Source organism: Panonychus citri, unplaced genomic scaffold (assembly GCF_014898815.1).
Source record: "Panonychus citri isolate SS breed McGregor unplaced genomic scaffold, ASM1489881v1 Contig00104, whole genome shotgun sequence".
Taxonomy (NCBI): Eukaryota; Metazoa; Arthropoda; class Arachnida; order Trombidiformes; family Tetranychidae; genus Panonychus; species Panonychus citri.
Window position 1 is genome coordinate 1,341,136 of NW_026515509.1, and position 27,870 is coordinate 1,369,005.

At 30.1% G+C, this 27,870-nt stretch overlaps 4 protein-coding genes and 2 long non-coding RNA genes across 12 annotated transcripts; 2 read left to right on the plus strand and 4 right to left on the minus strand.

Annotated features, from left to right (window-relative positions):
* LOC128388941 (uncharacterized) lies at positions 1-827 on the minus strand. Its single transcript, XR_008325378.1, has 2 exons — positions 670-827; positions 1-489 (listed from the first exon to the last, which is right to left on the minus strand). It is a non-coding gene; the product is annotated as an uncharacterized LOC128388941 (long non-coding RNA).
* A 12-nt stretch (positions 828-839) lies between these two features.
* On the plus strand, positions 840-3,587 carry LOC128388939 (U4/U6.U5 small nuclear ribonucleoprotein 27 kDa protein-like). Of its 2 annotated transcripts, XR_008325377.1 has the most exons (5): positions 840-1,028; positions 1,109-1,588; positions 1,942-2,003; positions 2,303-2,678; positions 2,923-3,587. XR_008325377.1 is itself a non-coding variant. In XM_053348412.1 (4 exons), the coding sequence occupies exons 2-4, from the start codon at positions 1,118-1,120 to the stop codon at positions 2,355-2,357; spliced, it is 588 nt and encodes a 195-aa protein (XP_053204387.1). In that variant the 5' UTR covers positions 840-1,028; positions 1,109-1,117; the 3' UTR covers positions 2,358-3,587. The 2 variants fall into 2 exon arrangements, 1 of the variants encoding a protein (XP_053204387.1); XM_053348412.1 differs by having other exon boundaries at positions 2,303-3,587.
* On the minus strand, positions 3,290-4,754 carry LOC128388940 (uncharacterized). Its single transcript, XM_053348413.1, has 2 exons — positions 4,558-4,754; positions 3,290-4,327 (listed from the first exon to the last, which is right to left on the minus strand). The coding sequence occupies exon 2, from the start codon at positions 4,267-4,269 to the stop codon at positions 3,688-3,690; it is 582 nt and encodes a 193-aa protein (XP_053204388.1). The 5' UTR covers positions 4,270-4,327; positions 4,558-4,754; the 3' UTR covers positions 3,290-3,687.
* A 7,133-nt stretch (positions 4,755-11,887) lies between these two features.
* LOC128388913 (GATA zinc finger domain-containing protein 14-like) lies at positions 11,888-22,031 on the plus strand. The gene is made up of 7 exons (XM_053348383.1): positions 11,888-12,102; positions 12,219-12,590; positions 14,669-14,818; positions 17,032-17,215; positions 18,948-19,498; positions 20,578-20,680; positions 20,752-22,031. Exons 1-7 carry the CDS (start codon positions 12,043-12,045, stop codon positions 21,843-21,845), a joined length of 2,514 nt encoding a protein of 837 aa, XP_053204358.1. The 5' UTR covers positions 11,888-12,042; the 3' UTR covers positions 21,846-22,031.
* LOC128388914 (uncharacterized) lies at positions 12,961-18,842 on the minus strand. 5 transcript variants are annotated; one of them, XR_008325373.1, is made up of 7 exons: positions 18,383-18,842; positions 16,962-17,470; positions 16,745-16,811; positions 15,634-15,752; positions 14,551-14,804; positions 13,918-14,031; positions 12,961-13,811 (listed from the first exon to the last, which is right to left on the minus strand). It is a non-coding gene; the product is annotated as an uncharacterized LOC128388914 (long non-coding RNA). The 5 variants fall into 5 exon arrangements; XR_008325372.1 differs by having other exon boundaries at positions 14,551-14,807; XR_008325371.1 differs by having other exon boundaries at positions 12,965-13,811; positions 15,356-15,752; positions 18,383-18,838.
* On the minus strand, positions 22,018-27,787 carry LOC128388912 (RB1-inducible coiled-coil protein 1-like). 2 transcript variants are annotated; one of them, XM_053348382.1, is made up of 7 exons: positions 27,606-27,787; positions 26,909-27,409; positions 25,265-26,743; positions 25,059-25,186; positions 24,261-24,331; positions 22,774-23,129; positions 22,018-22,705 (listed from the first exon to the last, which is right to left on the minus strand). In XM_053348382.1, the coding sequence occupies exons 1-6, from the start codon at positions 27,674-27,676 to the stop codon at positions 22,791-22,793; spliced, it is 2,589 nt and encodes an 862-aa protein (XP_053204357.1). In that variant the 5' UTR covers positions 27,677-27,787; the 3' UTR covers positions 22,018-22,705; positions 22,774-22,790. The 2 variants fall into 2 exon arrangements, with proteins under 2 accessions (XP_053204357.1, XP_053204356.1); XM_053348381.1 differs by having other exon boundaries at positions 22,018-23,129.
* Between the last annotated feature and the right edge of the window lie 83 nt (positions 27,788-27,870).

Sequence of the window (27,870 nt, forward strand, 5' to 3'; positions counted from 1 at the left end):
TATTATAATTAAATATTTAATTGTTCCATTTCAATTGATTATAACGTTTAACACAAGATTTGAGAATCTTTAAGATGATTTTCCAAAATTAAGTCTAACAAGTTTAAATGAACAAATGATTCTGGGAGAGGTTAAGAGGTTAGGCTTTTGTAAACATGACTTTTGTTTTCTTGGAAATTAGATAAACAAACAAGATCATCATCATTCCAATTTGATTTAATCATTCCTTTACTCCTCTGAATCTTTTTCCTTTATTAGAATGATCAAAATCGTAAAAATAAATGTTCTTCCAATTAGCAATAGTCACGGCATGTCCAACCGAAAGAGCGAAAACAGCAATGCCAATCAAACCTCCTTTAGTCTTGAACCATCCCGGTTTGTAAATATTCGCGGGATGATATTCACTGTTCCTGGGAATATGTTCCATGATAATATTTAGAACAGAAAAATGGGAAAACGCTAACAAGTACCAAGGAAAATTTTAAAGGCCTAAAAGAAAATAGAAGAGAAAAAAATCAGATCATCTTTGATTGAGAGAAAAAGAGACAAATTAAAATCGAATCATTGGAGATTAAATTGCACCGGGACACTGGGAAGATTAGTAAACGAATAAATTGTCGCAATTACATTAAATTAAAGATCAAGCAATTAAATTAACAATTTACTTACCAGAGGAAAATAAAAACAAACCAGAAAAAAAGGTCAAGCTATTTACACAGAAAATGGAATCGATATCAGCTGTGGATATCCGATAGTATCGAATCCCAGTTGAATTTGTTTTGATCAGAATTTAGAAAAAATTTTTAAATTTATTTTCTTATCAAGTTTAAGATAATTAATCTAATTAAATTGTTCTGATTTTAACTTTGATCTTATTTTAATTGTGCTTTTGTGGGATTTCTCGTTAACTCTACTTAGCGCTTTTCCTGTAACCATATCGACAACTTATTTTAACAAGACACTCAAAAAGATCCGATTGTTAAATTTGATTTGTTTATGACTTTTGAATTGTTGTTTACATTTAAATTGTATGTCTTAATTTAATCTTTTCCTCTATCTGGTTATTGATTTTGGTTAATTTGTAATTTGTAATTTTGTTCTTTTGCAGTTTAGTGATATGAAAGAACATAGGAAACATCCGTCTACCCTTGGATATCCCGGTGAAAGTAGTAGTCAAGTTGATCGACATGATAACACGAGAACCAGTCTAAGGGAAAGAGAGAAACGGAAAACTTCAGTTCGTAAAGCAGATTGGGAGGAACATGGAAGTGGTTCTAAAACTGTGGACGATCGAGACTCTAAACGTTTCAAGGGTCAACGAGATAGAGACAGAGAAAGGACCAGACGTTCAAGAGAAAGAGATGAAAGATCAAGGACAAGGGAAACTTCTCGAGAAAGAGATAGACGATCGGAGGTGAAAAAATCGGACAGAGAAAAAAGTACGAGAAGTCGAACAGTGGAAAAAGATCGAGTTGCTCGTGTCGAAAAAGTCCACGAACCTACAAAAGATTCAACTCCAATTGGAGGTGAAACCGACGAAGCAGAAATGCTCAAGCTAATGGGCTTTGGTAATTTCGATACAACCAAAGTAGGTGTAATTACTTAATCATCACAAGATTTTTCCATTTGTTTCCTGTCTTTTTCTGTCTCTATCTCTCTCTTCCAATGTCTCTTTTATTCCATAAATCAAATCTCACTTTCATTCTTCACTTTTGCTCTTTATCTTCCCATCAATTCCCCTCCTCTTTTCTCTGTCTATCTGTGTCTGTCTTTCTTTTAATATCTTCTCTGTCTTTCTCTCTTTCTGCTCTCTCATTTCCTCTCCTCACATTTTTCTGTCTTTTTTTTTACAATATTGTTAATACTCTTCCTTTCAATTCTCTTCTTCTTTTTAACCATTTAATTTTTTTTTCCTTTTTCAATCTCTTTTTATACATCAAGGGCAAACAAGTTCCTGGGAATAACGTGTCAGCGGTTCATGTGATACACAAACGTAAATATAGGTTAGTCAAAGAAAGATAATGTTGATAAAAGATGGAAAAAAATAGATTGTCTCATGTCGTATTCAGCATTTTATCCCTCGCTTACTTCGTTAGGGATCAAAATAATCGAGAAATACTTCAACTGTTTGAGAGAGAAAGAGAGAGAGAGAGAGAGAGAGAGGAAAGAGAGCGAAGGAGAAATGATGACTTTTATTGTCGATGATTTATTAAGTATTAGGAGAGAGAAAGAGGTTTTCTAATGTTTGAATGGTCTTTAATCAACCTTTGAATTCTCATTAATAATATTATCTATTCTCCAGGCAATACATGAACCGTAAGGGTGGATTCAATCGTCCTCTTGATTTCGTGGCATAAGTTAGACGGAAGCTATTGATCCGGTAAAACAGGCAAACCAAGCAATCAACAATTAAAACAACAAATATCAAGATGAACAAATTCAGCAAACCAGCAAAAGGCAAAAGCCAGAAAATCAAGCAACAAGCAGACAGACAAAGTACAAGATATAATAAAAAATAAAGAAAGAAACTCGTCCACGTTGGAGTCAAAATGCTGAGAGAGAAAAACTATTCCAACACATCAACATCCACACATACAAACAACAAACTCACTCGCTCACTCAATTTAATCTCTCACAAAAATTTATCTCAACAGCCAGAATATTCAACACGCCGGCAAGTGAGTCATGATGATGAAAAATTCAGCAAAAGAGAGAGATGAAAGAGATTGAGATGATGATGATGAAGTAAATAAGAAAAGAGGAGTTGATGGTAAAGCTGAATTGCCACAACAACAAACTCACTTTACTGAACGACATTTCTCTCTCTCTCTTTCTCTCTCTCCCCACAAATTCTCTTTCTTATTTTCATCATGTTTCTTACTTTTCTCTCTCTCTTTCATTTGGATCATTTAAATTATCAAGAGACCAAAATGATCGCCGTTTCAGGATTAATCTCGATCACACCTTAACTTGGCCTGTTTAATGCGATTAATCAATGAAATGAATGAGTTGTTTTCATCTAATATTAATAATAAACATTTAACACTAATCATCAACTCACACAATCAACGTTGAGATATTTAATTGTATTCTCAATGATTTGCCAGCTCACATCTGTTAACATAAAAGCACCAAACATACAAGTGTATTTAAGTACCGGCTTGATAACCTATTGATTAATTTTCTTAATCAACATTGTTTTGTTTTCCTTTTTTTCCTCTATTATTAACTGATAAACAATCAATGTGTGTACAGCCTTTGTAATAACTTTAATTGAAGCACATACCAATGCCATTAATTTATTTATTTATTATTAATTTCTTGAGAAATACATAAACATATTTTAGCCAAAGTTTGGTTGTATCTTATTTTTTTATCAAGCAATTTTTGTTTGTTTTTGTGTTTTTTTTGTAGGATTTTTTGTTGTTGAAGAACAAGAGAGAGAGAGAGAGAGAGAGAAATCAGAGTGAGAATATGGGACAGAGAAATGTAAGAGAGAAAAAGTAAGGAAGAAGGAATAAGGTAAAGAGAAAGAGAGAAATAGATTATAATAGATATACTAGAACAGACAGAAAAGAAAGAGAAAAGAAAGAGATACAGAGATACATAGAGAGGAGGTAGAAAGATAGAGACAGCGAGAGATAGTTAGTTAGATTGGAGAAGGGTATTTAGCGGAAGAGATTTTAATTAAGGAGATGATGCTGTTGCTTCTGTAGAACTATTATTTGCTATCTTATTGGGATTAGAGCAATAATCATGATGTTGATAAAAGTAAGCTGCAAACCTAGTGGGACATATCCTAGTTCCGTTTAACTGTTTTTTAGCTTTGTTAACTTTAGGTGGCTTTGCGAGTAGAGATATTCCAGTTACCTTCTTCTTTTTCACTTTCTTTACATCGTTCCTTGAACTACTACAGATCACTTTGGTCTCTTGTTTAACTACTTTCCAATTTCCACACCTAGATGAACAATCAACTTTAGTATCGGCTACTTTAATTGTGCTGATTGAATTAGATGATGATCTTCTCCTCTCTTGGTGGACATTTGAAGTATATTGGTGGCTGCTAGTAGAGAATTCACTTTCTAATGATGATGGACTAAGGGAAACATCAAACAGGGAAAAATTGTCATCCATAATATCGCAAAAAGGGTCATCATCTTCAAATTTGTCTAATAGTGTGTCAATATCATTTGATTCTAGACTTTCACAAAATTCAGATAAAGGTACCAAAAAATCATCACCAAAAAGGTCCTTCAACTCCTTTTCCATTTTGGTAAGAAAATGTGTAGATATATTTATGTGTGTGGTAACTATTAATGGATGTAGACTTGTATATGTGGTGTGTGTGTGTATATATATAAATTAGAATGTAGAGAAAAGAGAGAAGAGAAAAAAATGTGATTCGGTAAAGAGGAAAAATATGGTTGCTGATTACAACACTAATTTATAAACAAGGTCACCATTGAATTAAAGACATTAGACAACATCAAGATAAAGTGTTAAAATTGGAGAAATTAGAGAACAATTAATAACAATAATCAAAATTAATTTAATTACCTGTTGGCAGAAATTGTTATAATTTAAAGAGACCGAAAACCCAAACACGTTGCTCTCCACATTGAGAAATCCAAAGCCAGAACCGCATCAATTCTGCTTCCATCTGGTGGCTAATCGAATTTTCTACGAGTTTCCTTCGGTTTCCACCAGATGGCAGAGTCAAATTCTTCACTTTCTTTGCCAATTGAAAGCGCCAAAAATTGTCTCATTGTCTCCAATTAAATGGTTAATTAGTTGATCATTAAATTTAATTTTCTTTTCTTTGTCAAATTGATTCTTAATGATTTAGATTAATCATCAATTAGTTAATCATCTTTTCATTTGCTATTTTCTCATGGATTTATAGCTTGTTGAGTAATTTAGGTGAGTCTTTTTCACTTTTACTTTTTCTTTTTTTCTTTTAAGCCGATTTTTTTTTTCTGTCTCTGTTTATTTATTGTTTTTCTTTTTGTCTCTTTGAGTTTAATTGTTTTCTTTCTAGATCTTAATTAGATTCTTACTCTTCATGTTGAAATTTAGAGGATCACTTATTTTTCTATTTGTTTGCTCTCCTTTGTTTCATTCTAACTGTTCTCTTTTGCTTAGTTTGTTTGTTTTCTATGCTCCAAAGATCATTGGTAACGTGGCAGTTTTGTCTTTAGTGATTTACCAATATTGATTGTTATCGGTTAATCAGATTAGAATTTGTTCTTTTTTTTTCATCTACTTTATCATCCATATTGTTGAAATGTGATCATTTTCTCTGTTATCACAAGAGTGTTTTCTCTTTGAGTACTCATTTTTTTTTCTCGCAAAAACAGAAAATGCTGACACAAGGAAAATTCACTTTTTAATAACTCAAATCAGATAAAATCTTTTTTTTTCCTGAACATGAACTTGAACATTTAATCTTGATATTAAAGTTCTACCTCAATTAATCTAATTGAAAGGTAAAAAGAATTTTCATCAAGCAAATGAACGAAGTTGCGAGGGAAAAAAAGAATAAAAAATGGCCACAAAGAGAAAAGAATTTTTTTTGTTTAAATGTTCGTTCGCGGGAAAATAGAAGCGCCAAAAGAGAGATTGGAATTCGCTTTGTTTACAGTTTTTCTCTTTTGAGGTAAACAACCTTTTCCCTCTTCCCGATGGACTTTGACTTCTTCTCTCTTAGTTTCCCATGTTCTCTTCTTTCTTCTCTCTTAATCATAATTTCCATTAGTGTGTCATGATTACGATTTAATTTTCTCCCAAATTGTGATTAGAATAATATTTTTACTCTAATTATGTCATCTCTTCTTTCCCTATGGGAAGTGTTATTGTTGCTTCTTCTCTTCAAGTGTATTACATTTCTAAATTTGCTTGATTATCATTCGATTGTGTTTATTTTCCAGTGACATCAAACATAATTTACTTTATAATTAACATTAATTACCAGTGTGATCAAGGTTACCCGTCATCACCACCACCACACTACTGGAGTAATTTGTTCATCTCTTTAGTTTATAATTGATACATCGTATCTTCAGATTGATGATTATTCATCATGTTTCTTTTTATCAAATGTTATATTTATTTGATGTGATATCTTGTGATTTCATTAAGTTTCCTATTCAATGTTTGATTGATTGTTATTATTATCATTATCAGCAACAACCTTAGAGATTTCCCTTTCTCTTTATCTGCTTATGGTTTAAATATCACTTGATTATGACATTTATATGTATCATTACTAACATCAGTATTATTATTTTTATTGCCACATAGGTTTCAACTCACACAATGGGATCAATGGTGATGAGGTAAAAATTGACTAGCGAGAGGAAAACCAAAAAGGAGAAAGACACAATCGGCTTACATTTAAGTCTATTGAAATGGCCTTTCAATGGAAATTAAATGGATTTTTGATTATCCATTGATAAATTTTTATTCTAAACAAGCAGATCGATGGAGAGTACACACAAATTGCCTTATTACACCTCATTTTAATCGTAATTTGTATTTTAACATCAAATACACAAGGTTAAAGGTGATCAATTTGGTGATCTTCACTTATATTCATCTAGGAAGAGAAACATTTCAATTGCATTAATCTTCAATAAGTAGAGATTACTTACAATTCAGTAATTATCTATTTTGACAAATCCACTGCAAGTTAAATTGTAATCAATATGCTAAAGATGATTTTCAATGCTATTATTACATAGATGAAAGTATTTTCTTTCAATCCAGTTTAATCATTTGAATTTGGTTAACTTTGTTTTGTTATAATTATATACACAATCAACTTGTAATCAACCATGGTCAAGTGGAGCTTTATTAATCCTTGATTGGAGATCATTGAAATCTACTCAATCTAAATTAGCAATTAATCTCGGCGTGACTGGAGTATCATCATCATTATTGTTATTATCATCTTCACTTCAATATTATTATTATTTTTTCCTGCTTGGGTGACGTTTTAATATCATTCTTGAAATACAAATTCATGATAACCAAAGCGATAGAAATTTGATTATTCTCAAAAGATTTAATGGAAACAATTGAATCAAGTGAATTGATTTGATTTATAATTATTGAATTGGAATTATAATGATCAACTGCTAAACTTGGTGAACTGGGAGATAAATATGAATAATTTTCTTTCTCTTCTCTTTGATTGAGACATTAACTATCAAATTCCATTCCAATTGATCTAACTTCAATAGGAATCATCATCATCATCATAATTATTTATTCATCCCCAACAGTTGATTCCCTAATCGTTGGTTAACCTCATTGATAAAAAAACAACAGAAAAACATCCAGTTCATAATCCCAACAACTCTAAGCTGTTAACTCATCAATAATTATTAACATACTTTGATCACGATCAATATTAACATAATTAGTCCAACTCTACACTAAATCAAAATTCAGAAGCAAAAAGAACCAAATCTAATCAGATTTGATTACTTTTACCAACTTCGTGGTTAATCAAATTCACATTAACACTTCTCAACACCAAACAAATACAATCAACAATCAACAATTAACAAACAATTCTCCAACTAATCAAACAAAATAATACAACTAATCAAACTAATAACAGAGATATCAAAAGGATTTCAAAAAAACAATTCATCTTAATCAACTAATTATTCAATTTAACGTTCAAATGTTGATGTTAAATTGTAAAAATTTTCCATCAAGACACAAAGAGCAACATACATGATAGTAACAATTTATAAATCAAAATTAAGACTTTAACAATTGAAGAAAATCAAAAATCAATAGTAAGTTAATTCAGTCAACAGAAGACCGTAAACATAATTATTGATTATCTCAAATTAAATATAATTTAAATGTAACTGAATGAAAACATACCGATAATAATACATTTAAATTGTGATTACAAACAAGATATTTGATTAAAATTGATTGGTCATAATTATCAATTTTAATCATACAATTGTTTGTATATTCTCGAAATGTATATAATCATGATCATCAAGCAAATAAAACAAATTAATGTCTTGATTTTGGGAATCAAATCAACCTCACAAAGAGATGGAGATTAAAAAAACAAGAAGCAAAAGAAATAATAACAAAGGTAAGATTAAGAAGATTAATAATACAGATTAATAAGAGGAAGAGACAAGTTAAACAGAGAAACAGTTGATTGAGGAAACAATGAATTAACTTGGAAAATGTTAAATTGTTGAAATTGAATAACCGGATTTAAGATATAATATAAAAAAAAAGACATCACCACATAATAGAGATGGAAATCAATGGACAGAAATATATAACTTTGAAAAGAACTGAATTAGTTAATAGCTGAGTAGATTTTCTGTTGATAATTGATGTAAACAAGTAAATCATATTTTTTGTTAATATACTGATTAAAATGATTAAGAATTAGATCAGTGTTAAGATAATCGTGGAGAGAGAGAGAGAGAGAGAGAAAAGAAAAGTGGACTAAATGAGCTCGAAAAAAAAGACATCAATTTATCTCAAATAGAGAGAAATAAAATTGATGATAAAATATCAATAGAAGATGAAGATGAGAGAGATAAATAAACTTCCCGTTGATTGTTGACATATGTACAATACCTTTGTAACCCTGATGGGAGGTAAACAGTGAGATTAACAAAAAATATGATTTACAATCAATTTTATCAACTGTTTATATCTTTCCACAAAAAAAGGTAAAAGGACAGGTAGAGAGGTTAGAATATGACAATTTAACTCCTTATTTTCATCCTCCACCTCATCATCTTTTTCTCTCTCTCTCTCTCAAGTGGCGATATATGAATAATATGAAGAGAGAAAAATTTTCACCAACTGGAGACCAAGTTGGCTGATCAACTGTTTAAATAAATCAGAAGGAAAAGTCAAAATTGATCGTGTTACAATCAAAGCGATTTATCTCACTTGGTTAATATCGAGGTATCTCTTTGGCCATTCTTATCATGATCATCTCCCCATTTTCGTGGCAAATACATCACAAACTTTACCTTCCATTTATATGAATGAATAGCAACAATGGCGGAAAAAAATCCAAGAAAATCTGAAAACAAAAAAAAAATGAATATTAAGAAAGGGTTAGAACTTAGAATAAGATTTACAAAAGACTTACAAACATCTTAACTTAATTTGACAATTAGAAATAAAAAATCAGCTAAATGATAAGAATCAATTTCCAATAAATAGTCAAAGGAAACTATCGATGGGGTGGGAGGTTTGATGGACATGCGAAAACGGAAAATTATCTGTGAAACAGACGAAAGAAAAAAAAATGAATCGATTAAATTGTTGATAGTAAAATGCTAAGAAAAGTATTTAAGTTGATGGAAAAATGAATTACCGATTAAGATAACACTTAGTCAGTCCATTGGCCACAGTTTTGGCCTCAATATCGGTGGAGATTAGGGCATTAGTCGCCTTAGGCTGTTACCGAATCTATTAGCTGGTTTGGAATAACATTTTGTATATGCTCACATATTGACTTCTGTAAGTGTTTCCGTGGTTTGTTTTGTTTCCATGACTATTTGGGCTTCTTCAGATTCTTGTTCATCATCATCTCCTCCTCTTTCCCTTCATTATCATCTTGATCATCGTTATCATAATGATTACCAATTGTATAACCTTGAAATAGATTTGTTTTTGTTTACCTCAACCATAAACGGAAATACCGGAATTAATTTGATGATGATGAAGTTACATTTCTTTCGTCTTGTATCAGAATCAATTCTTTGTATTAGTTAATCATGATAATTCATAACAACGTCCGTCTCAATTGGTAATATTATTATTGAATTAGTTGGTTAAACAGCAATAACAACAGATTGAGATCATTCACAAATTCCATGCATGATTTTCCATTTATTATTATGTTGAGATAATTAACTCTCCTTTCCTTTAAACATCTGAAGAATCAGCTTCGTAAATTGACCAATAACTAATATCAATTGGATTTGCGTTTTCTTCTTTCATCATCATTATCTTCATTTCTTTTCGTCTTCTTTATCTTTATCTTCTTGTAAACGATTATTGTATTTGCCTTTCAAAATACTATGTCAGGTAACAGCCAATTTGTCCATCTCATTATTACCTATTAAAGGTCATTAGGGAATCCATATTATCCACCAATTACCGTTCATTTTTATCCAACAACGTACTCTCTCAGTGCTAAACAAAATAGCAATTAGATTTGAACAAAAAGCCATTTCCACTGTATCGCTTTTGGCTTTCTCATCATCGTCATTATCATAATCATCGATAGCTTTTCGTTTATTAACTTTCTTGGGTTCTTGATTAGGCTTTTTGGAACGATTTCACTTTTTCTCTTCCAACAGTAAAAAAACAAAAAGGTGAAATTGACCTCCGACGTTTAAACTTTGACTATTTAAAGTTACTCTTCAAATATGTATGATCATCAATATCGATGAACAAAACTGCCAGTTAGCGTCCGTTTCCTCAATAATCTCGTTTCTCAATTACATTTGTAGAGCAAACACTTAACTAGAAGAAGAGAAAATAATGAAACACCTCATTTAAAAAGAACAAGATGATGATGATGATGATTAGTATGATTAAAATTAACATGATTGTAATAATCGGTATAAACAATACAAGACATTGAAAGATCAACATTAAAATACATACCTTGAGATTGTTATTAGATGTATTTGGAAGCTTCAACAAATTTGTTTCTCTTAATATGTAATATGATAATCGGTGTTAATAGTTACCTTTCTAGAAGAGGAGAAGATAAAAAAATAACTAAACAGTTAATTAAACACACAGATCAACAGAAGATAATAATTATTCAATTACAAATTAGTCTAACAATTAACATTAAAAGTAATAAATGTAAATATAAAGAAATGAACCAATTCAATTAACATTTAGAGGCCAGAAAAAGACACAAACATTTTATCAATTGATCGTCAACATTTGATTAGTTTTCCAATTAATATCGAGTAGCAACATGACAGAATTTAGAAATTCGAAAAAATCAACAAATTAATTAAACCAAATCAAAGAGAAATCAAAGTGACAAAAGAAATTAAAATCACAATTAAAGGAAACAATTAATTGGTAATTTAACTCTTTCCTCTTTCCTCCGGTCATGTGATCAATTAAAATTTCGAAGGCGCGTCATTCAAATTGATCGATAAAAGAAGAGAAAATCAATTAACTGTAATAATATTAATTCTAACAGTTAATTCTAATAATTTAGAAATTAAATGTTGAAGATAGCGATGATTTAAACGATTTGAAAAAACTGATAAAAGAAAGTGAATAAGTTTTGTTCGTTTCGTTGTAAGAAATGAAATGGAAACTCAAATGTTCAATGAGAATTGCAAATGATCAATAAAATTATGAATTAAAAGGTAATCATATTAATCAAGGATCAATAGAGTATATTAAATATATGATCAATGAATGTTAATTGTTACGAATTAATTGTTACTACAATAGAGAAAATGTTTATTTCTCTTTTCAGCCAATCAGGTTAATCGGGAGGAGGAACAAAAAATTGATTCGAAAAAAAATATTCCCTATAGAAAGAAACATTTTTCATCTCTTTCTTTTTGTTCTCATCCTCATCATCCAAACAATTTGTTACCTTTACGGTAAAGGTAAAGATGAGAAAAGAAGGAAGATAAATGAGCATCTCATCATCATCATCTCTCTCTCTCTCTTTCTCAGCATTTTGAAAGAGAAAAAGAAAGAGAAGAAGATAAGAAGGCGTTTACCAATTGGTCTTGTATTAAACTCATTGGTTGATCAATGAATCAAATTTAATTGTGATTAACTTTGTTTACTATTAGTGCTTAGCCTTAACTTGTTATAACAACAAAGAAAAAGTTTCTAAATGAAAATAAACAATAACAACAAGTAGAAAAGTTCATCAACTACTCCTCATTACATGGATATTATTTGTATTTAGTTATTCTTATAAATTGTCAATTAATCAGTAAATTAACAAGAAAATTGTGTTAACAATTAACTGTGTCTATGTGTTTAATCAGTAATATGTGCCAAGAGTGGGATATTAATGATAACCATATTCCCAAGGTAAGTTTATCTTTGTGATTATTGATTGTCCAAGTTTCCTGGAGAGAGAGAGAAAGAGAAAGAGATTGGAAATAATTAAGTTCTTATATAATTTTAAATTGTTACACAACAATTAGATAACAAGTTTCGACAACTTCCAAGAATGGACTGATGGACATGTGCGTTATGTTTATCGAATTGATTGTGATGAAGCCCGGAGGCATTTATCGGGATGGGCAATGAGAAATACTAACAATCATAATGTTCAGATATTGAAAAAATCGTGTCTCGGTGTTTTGATTTGTTCACTTCGATGTGTCCTCGACAATGGTGATCGTGTCCATCTACGACCTGCTATTTGTGATAAGGCTCGGAAAAAGCAACAAGGAAAACCATGTCCGAACCGGAAGTGTCCAGGTAAACTAGAAGTACTTCCCTGTAGAGGTCACAGTGGATACCCGGTGACCCACTTTTGGAAAAAGATTGAAGGAGTTGCTATACTTTTCCAGGTAAGTGAACATTAATTAATTAATTAGTTAATTTATTCAATATCGCAATTGTTACACTTTGATTTATTTCAAATCAATCTTTCATCATCTTAGTTTAATTTTATATATCAACAATTTAATTGTTACTTTAATTACTTTATGTGAAAATTTCACATAACAAGTCAAAGTAATCATTATTTCATTATTATTATTATTAAATTAAATTAGTTTTATATTCACACATTAACAATTTTAATCATCGTTATTAGTAGTTAATAATGTGATTTAATTTTAATATGATTAAAATCAAATTAAATTTAACCATTTCAATGTTAACCAATTTACTAATAAAAATTAGACAAATATAATAACTTAATCTTAACTTGTTCACATAATTAGTAAATTATCAATTGAATTAAAATGTCAACAAATTATTATTTGATTCATTTTATTCTGATTGATGAGAAAATGTCAATTAATTAATTGTGCCAATCAGAATTAAAGGGAATTGGTTTGATTTGGATTAATGAATAGTCAATAAATAGGAATTAATTAAAACAGTGACATTTGATTAAATATCTTATATTGATTAACTAAATGGTCAAAACTAATTGTTAATAAGGTTGATTTACCCTTATAATGTTAACTACAGTTTACCCCTATAGTTTATAACAATTAACAATTTAAATAAACAATTAATGATTAATTAAATGTGTAATAATTAGAAACAATATCGTTCAATCATCTTCCGGTGGTTTATGAATACAAATTATTTAAGTTGAATTATCCAACGACAATCAAATGTAATTAATTTGATTAAGGTTAATCAAATTAACAAGAAGAAGATGATGAAAATTAATCAAGAATGATCATTTTGATTTAGAAAATCAAATTGTAACATTATTTAGATAATTAATAGTAACAGACGAAGAAAAAAAATTTCATCTCGTTGTTGATTGAAGATAAAAAATCATCATCATCATGAGAAATGATGATTTTGTTTGACAAGCAAATGTAAACAAAGATGATGAGTTTGTTGATGTTGCATGTTGATGATTCCTTGCCACCCACTGAGTTAACAAGCAGCCTAACGATATGATTGATAGGAGGAGAGGGAGGAGGAGGCTTTTTAAATGTCTCCTTTAAAATGATTCTGATCTTCATGATGATCCTTGAAAATGGTGATGCTCATCATCTTTGTCTTCAAATCATTTGCCATTCAGGATCAGAAACTATTAATTGCTGAAAAAGAGAAAGAAAGAAAGAGAGAAAATTAGTAAATAAGTCAATGATTTGATGATTAGTTAACTAGTTAGAGAGAGGGAGAGGAGAGAGAGAGAGAGAGCACCTTAATTATGATAAACTCGAGTCCATGGTCATCTTCATCATCTTCATTGCGCTTTTATGGACACCCGATTAGTTATCTCATCTTGATTAACATCATTAGTTTAGCAGCGATTTTCTGTTTATTTAAAAAGTTAAATAATGATTTTTACTTCTAGGTGTTTCTCTAATTCCTTCAGGTATCACAATTTATTAATCATGATCAAAGGGAAGAAGAAGCAATTAGCAAGGACAATTAAAGCAAAAACTATAAAAATTTATCTCTCTTTCTTAGTTTATTTTCCCTCCTCTTACACTATTTGTTTTATCAGACTAATTGATCTCAATCAAGTTAATCTTTGAATTGGATAATAACAATTATTGATCACTTTGTTTCACAATTTGATTAGAAGTTAATTTTGTTTAACAACAAATTAGCTACCAATTGTTGATGATTAGTAGTATTATTATTCTTATCAACAGTTATCACAGGCTAAAACCCCGGCGGGTAATTACTAACCATATATCACACTTAATCTTAAACTTTCTTTACCTTTATCTTAACCTGCTTTCAACAGGTAACGATTAAGGTTTAATAAAACACTCAACAATCACGATAATAACACTTAACAAGAAGCAACTATTATAAATTAATGACCTTTTACCAAGTGATAACCATATGATAATCGTTCATTTTATGGTCATTCAATCAGCAAATTAAATTAGATGTTAATCTTATCACTTTAACTGTCTCTTCCTTTAATCGTTATTATTAGGCCAAAGGAAGTCACGACCATCCCCGTCCAGAACCAAAGGCCAGTGCTGAAGCTCGTCGAATGGGCCAAAGTACAATGCGAGCAATTAAATCATCTCGATTAGCTAATAGCATCTTTAGCACAACATTACCACTTTCTGCTGGATTAAAGGTAAGTTGTTAGATTTAAAGTAATTAACTAATCATCTATTAATATCTAAATATATAGTTTAAATAACTAATAATCAAATCAGAGATAATTATAGTTGCTGTTAAATAGATAACAACAGATCACCTTAATTGTCAACTATTACTATGATTTTTGCTTAACTGTTTAGACAAAAATCATAATTGTAAGTGAATTAGTAACAATCAAGATTGAATATTCAATGAACGATAAATTAATTGCATCAATTATGTTGATACATAATTATGATCATTATAAACTAAAGACTGTACAACAGTTATTATTATCAGTTAATGATATTAACAACGTACTATTAACTAAAATGACAATCATTACATCAATTTGTTTTGTTACAATTAAATTGGTAAAACAAATTGATCAGTTTTCTTTAATCAATTTGTATAAACAATGAAATAACAATAAAACAAAGCAACTTCAAACCTTAAACAGGTTAAAAAGACAAAAGTTAAATATTAATTACATTAAATTAGTACTAAACTTGTCTCAAGAAAAGGTGAATACCTGCATGAAAAATGATGATTATGATGATGAGACTGAAGATGATGATGATTATTATAATCATAATTATATCTATAATGATACCATAATTGATGTTTCGCCAACAAAAAAGTTACTCTTCATTTAGCGACCTGTTATTTGTTTCTATGTCATTGTTATTATTATCATCTTCATCCTCATCATCATTATCATCATCATCATCAAGAGTGAGTCTTATCGCTATCATTAGGTATCCTTTGCTTCTGGTCAACTTTGAGTTAATTTAAATTGTTGTATATTACAGGCCAATCTTTTTTCACCGAAGTCCAAGTCGCTCTCATTGATTTTCCATTGGTAAAAAAAAATGATACGATTTACAAATTACGATAATCACAGAGTAAATTTCGTCCTTTGGGTTTTTCTGAACGTAAAAAAAAGAGTTGAGATAAATACATACATTCATTAATAGTCTCAGAGTCAAAGGTTGTTTTTGTTTACTACTCGAGGGCATAAAAAATCACATAGTAAACAAAATGAGAAAGTAAAGTGTTAAAGGTAAATTGTATTGTTTCGTTAAAAGGTAAACAGACTAATTAATTATAAAACAAAGATAATCAACAGTTATCTTTGCTTTTTTGTTCATTGATTGTTATTAACATGAATGGAGTTAAATCATAAGCTTTTAATTTAAAACAGATCACCTTTAATTAAAGAAATGTTTTAGTTAAAATAAGATACTTGATACAATTTATAATTGATATTTAGTTTCAAATGATTTAACTATCAAAATAAATCATCATCATGTAATTTAATAGTTAACCATTAAATTTAATGATCATGTTGATAAGTGATAAATGATAAACGATAAGATGAACTTTCAGAAAATTTTCACCACAGAAAAAAATAACAAAATTATTTCCTCTCAAAAAGTAAAGTGAATAAGCAAAAAAGTTAATGAATTAGTTAAGATTAAAGAGTAATTAAAAATAACAGAGAGAGACATTAAATTAACTAAATTCACCTTGTGTCAATTATCTCATCAACCCTTAAAGTAATACAGTTCGTTTAATTGTAAACATAATGTTCATTGGTCGATGATGAAAATGATACATGAAAAGATTCAAAATATAAACAAGTTAATTCAACGATTACGGTTCGTTTGATTAATGTTATTTAGGATTGAACAATCATCATCATCATGAAGATAATCATACAATGAGATGATTAAAATCAATAGTAAATAGAGTAACAAGTATTAATCTCTCTCATCCACCTCCTCTATTTTTTTCTGATTCTGTAAAGATACTCCTCTGTTAATATTTGCTCAGTAGATTAATATCATCATGTGATCAAATTCACATGATGATTATAAATGTACTATAAATTGCTATAGGATTGATAACAAAGACTTACTTTTAATTGAAAATTTTCCTAAATTACTGATCAAGTTCACGAGTTACTGATGTCAAAGCCATTTGATCTGATGAGAGTTGATTTGAATATGTGAAGAAAAAAACAGAACAGAAATTGAAATTGTTTCAATATTTATCAATAAGCTCATTGGTAATCGATTCTTGATTGATTTTTCATAGATTCAAGGCAAACAAACAGTAGGATAAAAATTACTAACCTTTAGATATCCATGGTGACGATTTATCCTATTAAATTAAATATGGGCCATGTTTTTGTTTCATTTCCAGAGTCAAACGATAAAAGGAGTTAAATGTAAGATTGAGGTTGAAGAGAAGGTGACATTCAATCGTAGGTACAAAGCAAATATAACAACTGATACATTTGTGGATAACATTCCCATGAAAGGATCAACAACAATCCATGAAACACCTAAGGATTCAGTGGTTACCTTTGAGATTAATAGGAAATCAGGTGAGTGATTTACAGAAAATAAAAATTTTTGTTTAAATTTCATGACCATATTACTACTTTTCTTTAGAAACTTGTCAAAATTTATATAGTAATTCTAATAGTAATAGTAGTAGTAGTAGTAGCGATATTATTCAGATAATTTAATCTGTTAGATAATCTTAAGGATTGAGAGCCTTCAGGGTGTTACTTGGGTGTTCCTCATGTTAGCGCCTTCAAGTGTATCCAAAATTGAGATGAATGCCACTGATGATGATGCTGAAGAGGATCAAGTTTAGAGATGATATAAAGATAAATAAAAATTTAAAACGATAATTAGTTAACAATTCATTTCATTGAAGAAGAAGAAGATGATGATGATGATGATGATGAGAGAGAGAGAGAGGATAAAATAATGATATTACAAAATGAGCGATTAAAATGGTAAATCATTGACATAAAGATTGTCTTCTCCCTGCAGGGTCTCTTTACCTTTGCGATGTTAATTGAATCTCAATGTTTTTTTTATCAGCTTTGTTAATTAATACAATTATCTATCAATCAGTAAAAATAATTATGACAAATTTGATCTAAATTCTGTTGAAAACTAACCAAACAAGAATTTTGAATTGAATCAAAATTGATTATGATTATGATAAAACCGACAACTAATTAGAGTTTAGCTAATTATGATTAATCTTAGGGGTAGAGAGAAAAAAAGGAAAATATTAGTAACCACAAGGAATAGATAATAAGAAAAGAGAGGAAAAGGTTATCATTCTGTTGAACATTAAGATTCAATCATTATGGTTAACAAGATGATGATATTAATAATTATGATGAGACTAATGAAGAAGAGATAAAATAAAATGGCGATTATGATGATGATAAGAAAATAATCTTGAGAGAGGAAGGTTGATGAAAAGTGTTCATTAATCATTGAGGGTTTCAATTTTGTTCTCTTCTCTGTTTGGATGATTGAAAGTAAAAATTGATTCCACCGATGATATTTATCTTCTCATATTTTAAAAAGGAACCACAATTATGATTGGTGTTACATTTTTAACCTTAAGGCTAAATTTATGGACAGTTAAGAATATGATTAATGTTACTTTCTTCCGGGAGAATAAAGAAAAAGAGAACAAAATTTGATAGAGAAAAAGCAAAAGAGAAAAAGTCAATTACACTTACCCCAAATATGAAAACACAAATATGACTTAATAGATAAAAAGATGATGATGTTGACCATATATCAAATAATCCATATTTAATTCACTATTAACGGTTAACAATTAAGAATATTAATTAAAAAGAAAAAAAGAAAAGAAAATCAATAACCAATGAAGATGATGAAAAACAAACATGGAGGAGATTATAGATGAACACTTGGAGATGAAGAAAGAAGTCAGAAGAAAACAAAAGAAACAATGATTCATGTTAGAGAAGCGAATTAATTAGTCTAGACTTGATGGATAATCCAACAATTAGTTAATTGGAATGTGTGAGAAAAGAAAATTAAATTAAATTGATTTGGATTTAAAAAGAAACGGAAATTAATCCCAAACGAAACAAAGAGTTGACCTTTTGCTCTGCCCTCTTTTATTAGAATTATTAATTATTCTCTTTGTCTTGATCAAGAAGAATTTTTTTTTTCTCTTTCAAATTTTTCTCCTTCGAAGTTAAATTTGTTTCAGTACAATTTGTTTTCTCATTTGTTTAATTATGTTTCTTTCCAATTTCTCTTCATTAATTATAGATCCTGGAATATGTTTATCATGTTTCTCTTATGATTCTCAGTGTGGTTGTTCATATTCATTCAATTCCACCTCCCACCAGTCAAATGGATCAACTCAACTTTTACCTTTGCCACCGATTCCACCAACTAATCATCAACAGTTACAAAATCAACAGCATCACCATCATAATCACCATAATCACCATAATCACCATCATCATCATCATCACCAGGGATCTGTTCAACCTTCACCATCTTCACCAGTTTTATCTTTACAACCCCAACCCCATATTCAACATCAATATCCGCTTCCACCCTCAACTGGATCTTCCTCCAATGAGGCAACCATTTTGAGTTCATCTTTAACTTCATCTTCAGCCGTATCTTCATCGTCTTCCTCTTCATCATCCTCTTCAACCAATGGTTACAATTATTACTCTAATTCGGTTGATAATTTACAAAATACTTCTTACCTACGACATTACCACCATCGATCAAATTATCTTGATTCATCAACTGAACCTGAATCATCATCTAATCATCAAACCTCCGATTATGGTCCAGTATTTCAGGTAAATAATTCATCAAATAATTTAACTCATCTATTAGTTAATTAGGATAATTAGTCAACTCCTATAACAATTATCTTTGAAAGTCATGAATAAATAACATTCTGTTATTGTGATTATATATTTATAGACTTTTAATTACTGTGATGATTAATAGTGATAAGTTAAATATCGTCAAGGTGAGAGACATAAGATGTTAACTAACACGCGACTGACACGAGTGAATTTAGTTTCATAGAGATGCTGATGATGATAAAAGCCTTAAAATTGTTCATTTTCATGGATTAGCTCGCGTGGCTTCAAATGATCAAGAAGAAATTAAGATAATCAATAGAGAAAATCATCTGCTTTTTTTCCAATATAAAGTAAAGTTATCAAAAAGAAAGGAGAACAAGAAGAATATACGATAAATTCTATTCTAAACTGCATATTCTATTCTATATGCGGGTAACCATTGATTCTTTATTATTATTTTTCTCTCTCTTCGTTCATCATTTGTTTCATCGTCTTCTTTTATCATCATCACATTTATAGGATGTTCTTCAATTACCTTTTTCAATTCTCTCTCCCTCTCTTGTTGATTCCTTTACATGATCAATTTTTTTTTCTCTTCTGATGTTGAAAGCAAAAGACAAAAATCTAACTGATACATAATATGGGTTAGATTATTAATGATTAACTAATATACTATTTAAATCTGATCGTTTTTATCCTAGAAAATCAACAATTTTCATTATTATTTATTGGAAAGCAGATTGAGCTTTTATCATTTTTCATTTGATTGTTGACTTTGTGGATGATGTTGATGTACCAATCAAAAAGTTGATAGCATCATGTTGATGATGATGATTAGCAGATGATTAGCTTATTGATTTTTATCATTTCTGATTAGCAGTTAAATTATTCATTCATCTACCGGTAGCATATGTATTATCTGTACGGTTATGAATGAAAATTATCTCCTCTGATTATCATATGAAACTTTAATCGTTACAATTGATTTGATTCACTAAATTGTTTACGAATCAATTTTATTATCACAATAATATCTTCTCTCTCTCTCTGTGTTTCCAATATTTTAGCTGTACGATGAATCTAATTATTTTGGAATCAATTACCATCATCTATGTCATTCAACTAAAACTGATGAAATTATCACTGAGACTACATTTACACCCATTGAAAGTAAGTTAATTTTTTTTCTAAATTAAATTAATTGACTTTAATTGGTTAAATTTCTTCATTTTCTTTCATAGCTAATCAGTTGAATGGATTATCAACTAATCTAGCCAATGGTGGTAACACTTCGTGTACATTTTATAATGGCTCAAATAGTAATCAGTCGTTAACAATTTCTAATCAGCAAATTGAAAGTACAACCTCTCATCATAATCACCAAGAATCTCATCAAAATCATCATCACCATCAACAACAACATTATCAATATCTTCAATATCAACAATATCATCAACATCGTCAACATGAGCAAATGTATATTGAATCTGATGGTAATAGTTTCAGTCCAAATGAACAAACCAATAGGTTGATTAATAGTGATGAAAATGGCATAACCATAATCGGTGAATCTGAAAATTCAGTTGTTAGTTATGGTGATTATGAGATGGTTATTGATACTGATAGAATGTCATCCTCCCTTAATCAGCCAACAATTTGTGAACAATCAACTTCCCCAGTAATTTCAAATCAATCAGAGATACAACAACAATCACCCGTTATAATAACAACTTCACCTCAATCACTACCACCACCCTCATCACCATCAACACCAACAGAGGTATCAAGTACCACCCCAATGTCACCAACAGGTTACATTGATAAAAATAATTCTGACCAAATTGAAGTAAAACTTTCACAATTAGAAATACAAACAATTAACGTTCCTATATGTGAAAATTACCTTCAATATCAAGATGCCAATAATCATCAGCAAATTTATACAGACTCTAAATGGTTAATTAATCAACACAATAATCTAGATAAATTAGATCATGAAACAGAAAATAGTCAATCAATTATCAACAATCAACATAATCATCATTCCAACAATAGCAATGCCTTTATCAACGATTGTCCATCAATCAACAATAATAATTCAACTTCCAACAATCAAAGTGAACATTTAACAAGTTCAACAATCCTAATACAATCAACTGACCATTACATTAATTCATCATCATCATCAATTGATGAACATTCAAACAATAACATTGATTTCACCCGTTTCTGGATAAACGACAATGGTACCGAAGTTACATCATGCCCAGACTATTTCGACCTTAAATCAAGGTCATTGGTTAACGAACCAACCGAAAGTTATATTATATTGTAATTAACTAATTTTCCAACCTATTTTTTATTCCTAAATTTCTTCCAACCTTTCCATGTATAACTTATTCATATTATCATGATTTAGATAATTTGTAAAACATTACTGGTCAATCAATCTAATTATTATTATTATTATTATTACCATTATTATGAAAAAAATTGAATAAACTTGATTCTTGTTAATCAGCAAATGATTTCATTTAATATCAATCATTTGAATTTAATCATAATACAAAAAAATGGTTTTGTTTTCACAATTAATGATACATATTGAAATGAACAATTTTGTTTAAGTTTAGATTTTGAAATGAAGGGTAATCTAAATGATTGCGTTAACTAATTGTTTAGTATTGAATGGGAATTGTGAGATTATCAGAGGAAGATAATGATTACAGAGGTAAGTAAGAGGGAGAGAGAGGAGAGAGAGGAGATGATGAATGATAAATCACTTGATTTTGTTCATGGTGCTAGTTTTGTGGATTTTTGTACAATTTTTGAATATGAATCGGGTTCATTTCATGGTTCAAAGCGATGAACTTTTGTCTTGAGATATTAATTACAGCTGATCACTTAGTCTAATCAACTAATACTAACTAAAAAAGGCTTGTGTAAAGAGTCAACACCATGAACAAAAGATAAGTGATAAATTATTACAAAATATATATTTATATGTTGATTTTGATTCTGTTGATTTGTTTGTGTTACTTAATCTCATTGCAGAGAGAGAGAGAGAAAAAGGGGAGAGGGAAAAGTTTAAAACATTTAACACTTTCAATACTAGTGCAAAGGATAATCATCAGCATTTCACTTGGAAAGATTAGTGAAAACATTTAGGGATAATCTAAGAAAGAAAGAAATAAACTGAAAACATCAATTAAACTTTTGTTTTCTAATCTATCTAAATAGTTTTGTTAGATAAATTGTGATACCCTTTAGATATGATTGATTAATTGCCCTCCTTTGGTTCATCTTTGACTGATTTCATCATTTCTTCAGAGGAAATAGCGGTGACAGGGGTATTGGGCTGAGTTGAACTTATGGTGATGCAACTTGGTGAGAGTTGACTTTGTTGCATTTCTGCGTGGCTTGAGAAGTGCAGTTCGCAGGGTAGAACTGATCGAGAATTTGGATCCATTGACAATGTCATTGCTGAAGCTTTTTCCCGTTGGAATACAACAGGAATCATTGGGATTGGAGGTCGTCGAACGGTAGCAATCTTAGGCCATGGTTTAGCTTTGAATCGATAGAATCGAGTGTTTATGGGAACATTATATCGATTTGAAGGCTGAAAAGATATTAAAGCGAGAAAAGTAACATTAGTATTTTTGATGAGTCTTCTTTCGGTATTATTATTATAGAGAAACGAAAAATGAATTCTATCATTAATTTAAAAGAATGGAAAAACCCTCATAATTTTCCATTAGATTTATCACCAAATAAAGAACAAAGAAATTGATATTATCATCATGACTATCATATGGTAAATGGGTCAACAAGTATGATGATATAATTTCATATTGTTCAAGGATTTCAAAATAATCAATATTAAATGGAAAAGGATTAACATAATCAAATCAAGATCAACAATTGGAGAAAAAAAAATGATGAAGTAACTTGTAACTTTGTATTTGATTATTAAGGAATATGAATGTAAGAATAAAATAATAATAAGATTTGAAAAGGTTTGTTAGTAAGATTGTTTGTTTTTCTGTTCTCGATTTGTGTTTATCGGTTTATAACCAATTACTACGGTTATCAACAGTTCAATTTGATAAATTAAATGAATTTCTTGAAGTCACAATACAAGGATTGGTACACACGGGTCGATAGATGATGAGAAACAAGACAAGGAGAAGATAAGAGAATGGGAGGAGGGAGTAAAATCGAGATGATGAAGAGAGAAAAGGAAAAAGAGATTAAAATTTTAAGATAAATATTGAGAAAGAAACAAAAGGCTGGGCTAGTTATTGGTTTGATTGAAAAATGATTAGTGAAATTAATGATGGATGTCTACACAATCAAGCTTCTAATCATTTCATCAAGCCAAATTTTGACACAACATTGGATTATCTTTGAGGTGTAGAGTCAAGAAATCAAACAAGAGAGAGAGAGAGAGAGAGAGAGAGAGAGAGAGAGAGAGAGAGAGAGAGAGAGAGAGAGAGAGAGAGAGAGAGAGAGAGAGAGGTGCAAAATATAATATAACAAAGTTTGGCCTAAATTAAACTAGACTTTTGTGTTATCTGTGCCAGAGGCTATGATGAATACTTTTATATTGAGTGAAAACAGAGCATAGATTTGGCCCACCTAGTTATTTGATAAGTTATAACAGTTTTGTTTTAAATTATAAAATTATAAACAATCCAATTGATCTGGTTAATATTTAAAAATTGATTTAAATGAAAAAGGAAATATCTACCTTGGAAGCTTGACAAAATGCTTTCTCGGTTATGATACCAAATCCATAAGCAGGAACCTCTTTTCCATTGCCTGTTGAAAAGATGAAGAAAATAACGAAAAAGATTAATAACGATTGGATTAATTTGAATTGGTCAAATAAATTACAGACCAAAGAACCATGAAAAAAAATGATGATAAGGTTGATAAAGTTCATTGGTATCATTAGTGATCATTGACTAAAAATGAGTACTTAGAATTTATTTCTTCTTTGATTAGATGTAATCAGGAGTAATTTGATGAAATCAAAAAAGAGAGACATAAAATCAACAATCTAATAATGTTAAGGTGATTCAATTTTCTTTATCCAAATACACTAATCTAGAGATCAATTTGAGATCTTTTTGACTAACAAGCCTCGATTTGTGTAATATAAACAACTTACGAAATTGTAAAGAAAAAAATGTTTCTAGATTGCTAGTTTTTTAAATCACAATTATATGATTATAAGTTGCAAAAGTTATGGGCGTAAGAGTGAGTGTGTGAGAGAGAGACTGAATTAAGAGAGAGGAAAACAAGGTTGTATTTTCACGGTTCTCAATGTAAGTTAAATAAGACCAATCATTTTCAGGGCTTGTTAGCATGAGAGATGGTGAAAGATGAGTTAGTTTTCCAATATTATGATAAGTGCAATGTTAAACTTGTCATGATAGCGAAAAACAAACAAACTAAATAACAAATAACATCATTTGATAGGAAGGAAAATAGATAACTATTAATACAAGTGAAATATATAAAATATATTGGAAGATATAATTACCTGTAAGGAAACCTAATGGTTCAAGGCAATCTTGGTGAAGAAAATGTGGAAAATTTGAATTGACGAAAGCAATGTAACAATTATGAACAGGATTAAAAGTCAGTAGGACCAAATCGCCGATATCGCATCTGAATTGAGTATGAGAGAAAAAGGTTGAAGAAAAAGATTAAAAATTGTTGACAAATGAGAAGAAGAAAAAAACTTACGAAAAGTATGAAATCTTTTCTTGGTCTGGAGTTGAGGTTATCGGCGGAGGTAGTGGATTTGTTTCTTCTGTTGCTTCTTGACAAGGTTCTTCTTTAGGTGCTTGAATGGGTTCTTGAGATGGTTCTTGCACCGGTGTTTGAGGTGGAGTTTGGTTTGGTGTTTGATACATTTCTCGAGGTGAGTGAGGTTGTTGTTCTTGAGATGGTATTTGACATGATTCTTTAACTGGTTCATCTATTGGAGTCTCTATTGTTTCATCAATAGGAGTATCTATTGGTTCGTCTACTGGAGCTTCGATGGGCTCGCTTATTGGAGCTTCGATTGGTTCATCTATTGGGGCCTCGACGTTTTCATCTTTATTTGCCTCTGTTGGCTCGTCTATTGGTTCATCGATAGGCTCTTCTAGTTGATCTTGACATGATTCTTCCTTTGGTTCATCTTCAATGGTGACTATCCGTCGTTTAGGTGAAAAGTTAAGTCTATCGGTTTGAAAAGGCACATCTTCAGGTGTTTCCAACAGTGATCGATACTGAGGAAATAGATTGATGAGTTTAATAATATCACATTCGGTTATCTCAGGTAGCTTATCGTCAAATGGCTCGGGTGCTTGGTTAGCAAACTGTGGTGGCTCATCACCCATACCCCAAAACAGAGCTTTGAGAAAATGTTGAGATGTTTTTCCTTCAAAGTCTCTTCTAAGCTCAATTTCTTTGTCATAAAAATCTCGAGATTGATTGGCAACAGCACAGGCCCAAGTTAAAAATTTTTGTGAGGTATGTCGACGGCGATAAATTTCCCCGATAAAAGATAAGTAAATCGTTGGAGCCCGATTAATCTGATCAAAAACATTGATAAACTTTTCCATTCGATGGAAAGAGCTGATCCATAATGTTTGTTTGTGAGATAAACTACTGATAAGTTTAGAAATATGAGAGGCCCATTGAAGCCTTCGATGAATAACACCACAAAACTCTCGTTTAGCAGCAGCACATCGATCCCGAATATCACTGAGTTCACTATATTTATCACCAACTACTCGAAGTTGTTGCTCATGAGTTGCACATAAGTCTGGAAGAATTGAATTATCTCGCATGTTGGTTACTCTTATTTGATTAGAATGAAAAGCCTGAGCAAATTCATTCAATTCACTGGCCAATTTAGCTGCCCTTGTACAGGAACTATTAAGCATTTGTAATCGATTCTGTAGTCCGTTGATCTCTTTGATTTCCTTAGAGTTAATTGTTTCCAGAACAGTTTTTTTATCTCGCTCAATACTGGCCATGAACTCTTCATGAGATTTATGTTGAAATTCGAGAACACTGTTAACCATAGCACCAACATCTCTCAGGCTATTCCATCGGAAGCCAATCCAATCAGCCAAAGATAAATCTTCTTTGTTTTCTCTATTTTTCAGAGAAGGTTCAACTAACGAGGGTAATAATGGCATTTTGTGCAAAACCTCTAAATCAGTTTGTAATCTAAATAGGAAAACAAGATACAATTAATTAGTATATAAAATAAATGAATGATGACATTAAAAAAGCGAATTTCAAAAAAGATTTTTCCAACAACGTCATTGATATTCAGGTTGATTGGTTGGGTGAAATTTTGCTTTTTTTTCATTCAAAGTGAAAGATACTAACCGATCGATAGATTGATTGTAAATTGGTCCACGAGATTTGAACTTTTCATATTGTATTTTTAAAGCTTCCAGTTTATTAGCTACAACTTTGGACAGATCTTCGATATTGGCTAGAACAGCATTCCAGCCTTGGTGTTGAAAATGTTGATCTTGAATCAATTTTTGACAACATTCAATATTAGATTGAGCAACTGCATACAATTGCTGAGCTAATTCTGATCGAGTCATAACCGTATTAAATGAAGGTTCCATGTTAAAGCAAGATTGAATTCTGGTCTTCATATCAGCGTCAATAACATTATCAATAACAGGGAATGGGGGATTATCCTGATCAACAACTTCTTTATTGAACAGGAAGATAGGATTAGTCTCTGTACCAGCAGAGCGATATGATGAAACCTTAGCATCATCGAAAAGTGTTTCACCTCCACTAAGAAGTAAAGCTTGTTTATCAATTGGAATACCAGTTCGAACGTAAATATTTTGTTTTAATACCTGAATCCTATAGAAAGAATATTAAAAAAGCAAAGATATTAAAATAAAAACAAAGCAGAAGATTAGCAAAAAAAAAATAAAACGAACAAAAAATTAAAAGAAAAAAGGAAAACAAAGATGGAGAGAAAGAGATAGAGAAAAAAAGAAAGACAAAGGACAAAAAAATAGAAGAACAACAATTTGGAATTGGATAAAATTCTTACGTTTCAGTGGAAAGATTAAGATCCAAAGTAAAAGTCATCCCATTGTCCACTTGAAATACAAATAAGAACATTTTTAAATCGTAATTAACTAATAATTAATTACTATAATTAACAAGGAAAGAAATAAAATTGGGAACAAAGAACAAAATTTTCTCAATTTGTTTTTGTTTTCAATTTTCGATTTAAAATCGATCATGAGAAAGTCATATGATTTTCTTTTCTCTTTCTTTTTCTCTTAGTCGAACCATTGAAAGTTCTAAAAGAA

Coding starts and splice junctions, on each gene's coding strand:
- LOC128388940 (XM_053348413.1), bottom strand. CDS start 4,269: ATGGAAAAGGAGTTGAAGGACCTTTTTGGTGATGATTTTTTGGTACCT.
- LOC128388939 (XM_053348412.1), top strand. CDS start 1,118: ATGAAAGAACATAGGAAACATCCGTCTACCCTTGGATATCCCGGTGAA. Junction 1,589..1,941: donor GTAATTTCGATACAACCAAA/GTAGGTGTAATT, acceptor TTATACATCAAG/GGCAAACAAGTTCCTGGGAA. Junction 2,004..2,302: donor ATACACAAACGTAAATATAG/GTTAGTCAAAGA, acceptor TCTATTCTCCAG/GCAATACATGAACCGTAAGG.
- LOC128388912 (XM_053348382.1), bottom strand. CDS start 27,676: ATGTTCTTATTTGTATTTCAAGTGGACAATGGGATGACTTTTACTTTG. Junction 27,410..27,605: donor CTTAATCTTTCCACTGAAAC/GTAAGAATTTTA, acceptor TTCTTTCTATAG/GATTCAGGTATTAAAACAAA. Junction 26,744..26,908: donor TACAATCAATCTATCGATCG/GTTAGTATCTTT, acceptor TTTCCTATTTAG/ATTACAAACTGATTTAGAGG.
- LOC128388913 (XM_053348383.1), top strand. CDS start 12,043: ATGTGTTTAATCAGTAATATGTGCCAAGAGTGGGATATTAATGATAAC. Junction 19,499..20,577: donor ATTATGGTCCAGTATTTCAG/GTAAATAATTCA, acceptor CCAATATTTTAG/CTGTACGATGAATCTAATTA. Junction 20,681..20,751: donor TACATTTACACCCATTGAAA/GTAAGTTAATTT, acceptor TTTCTTTCATAG/CTAATCAGTTGAATGGATTA.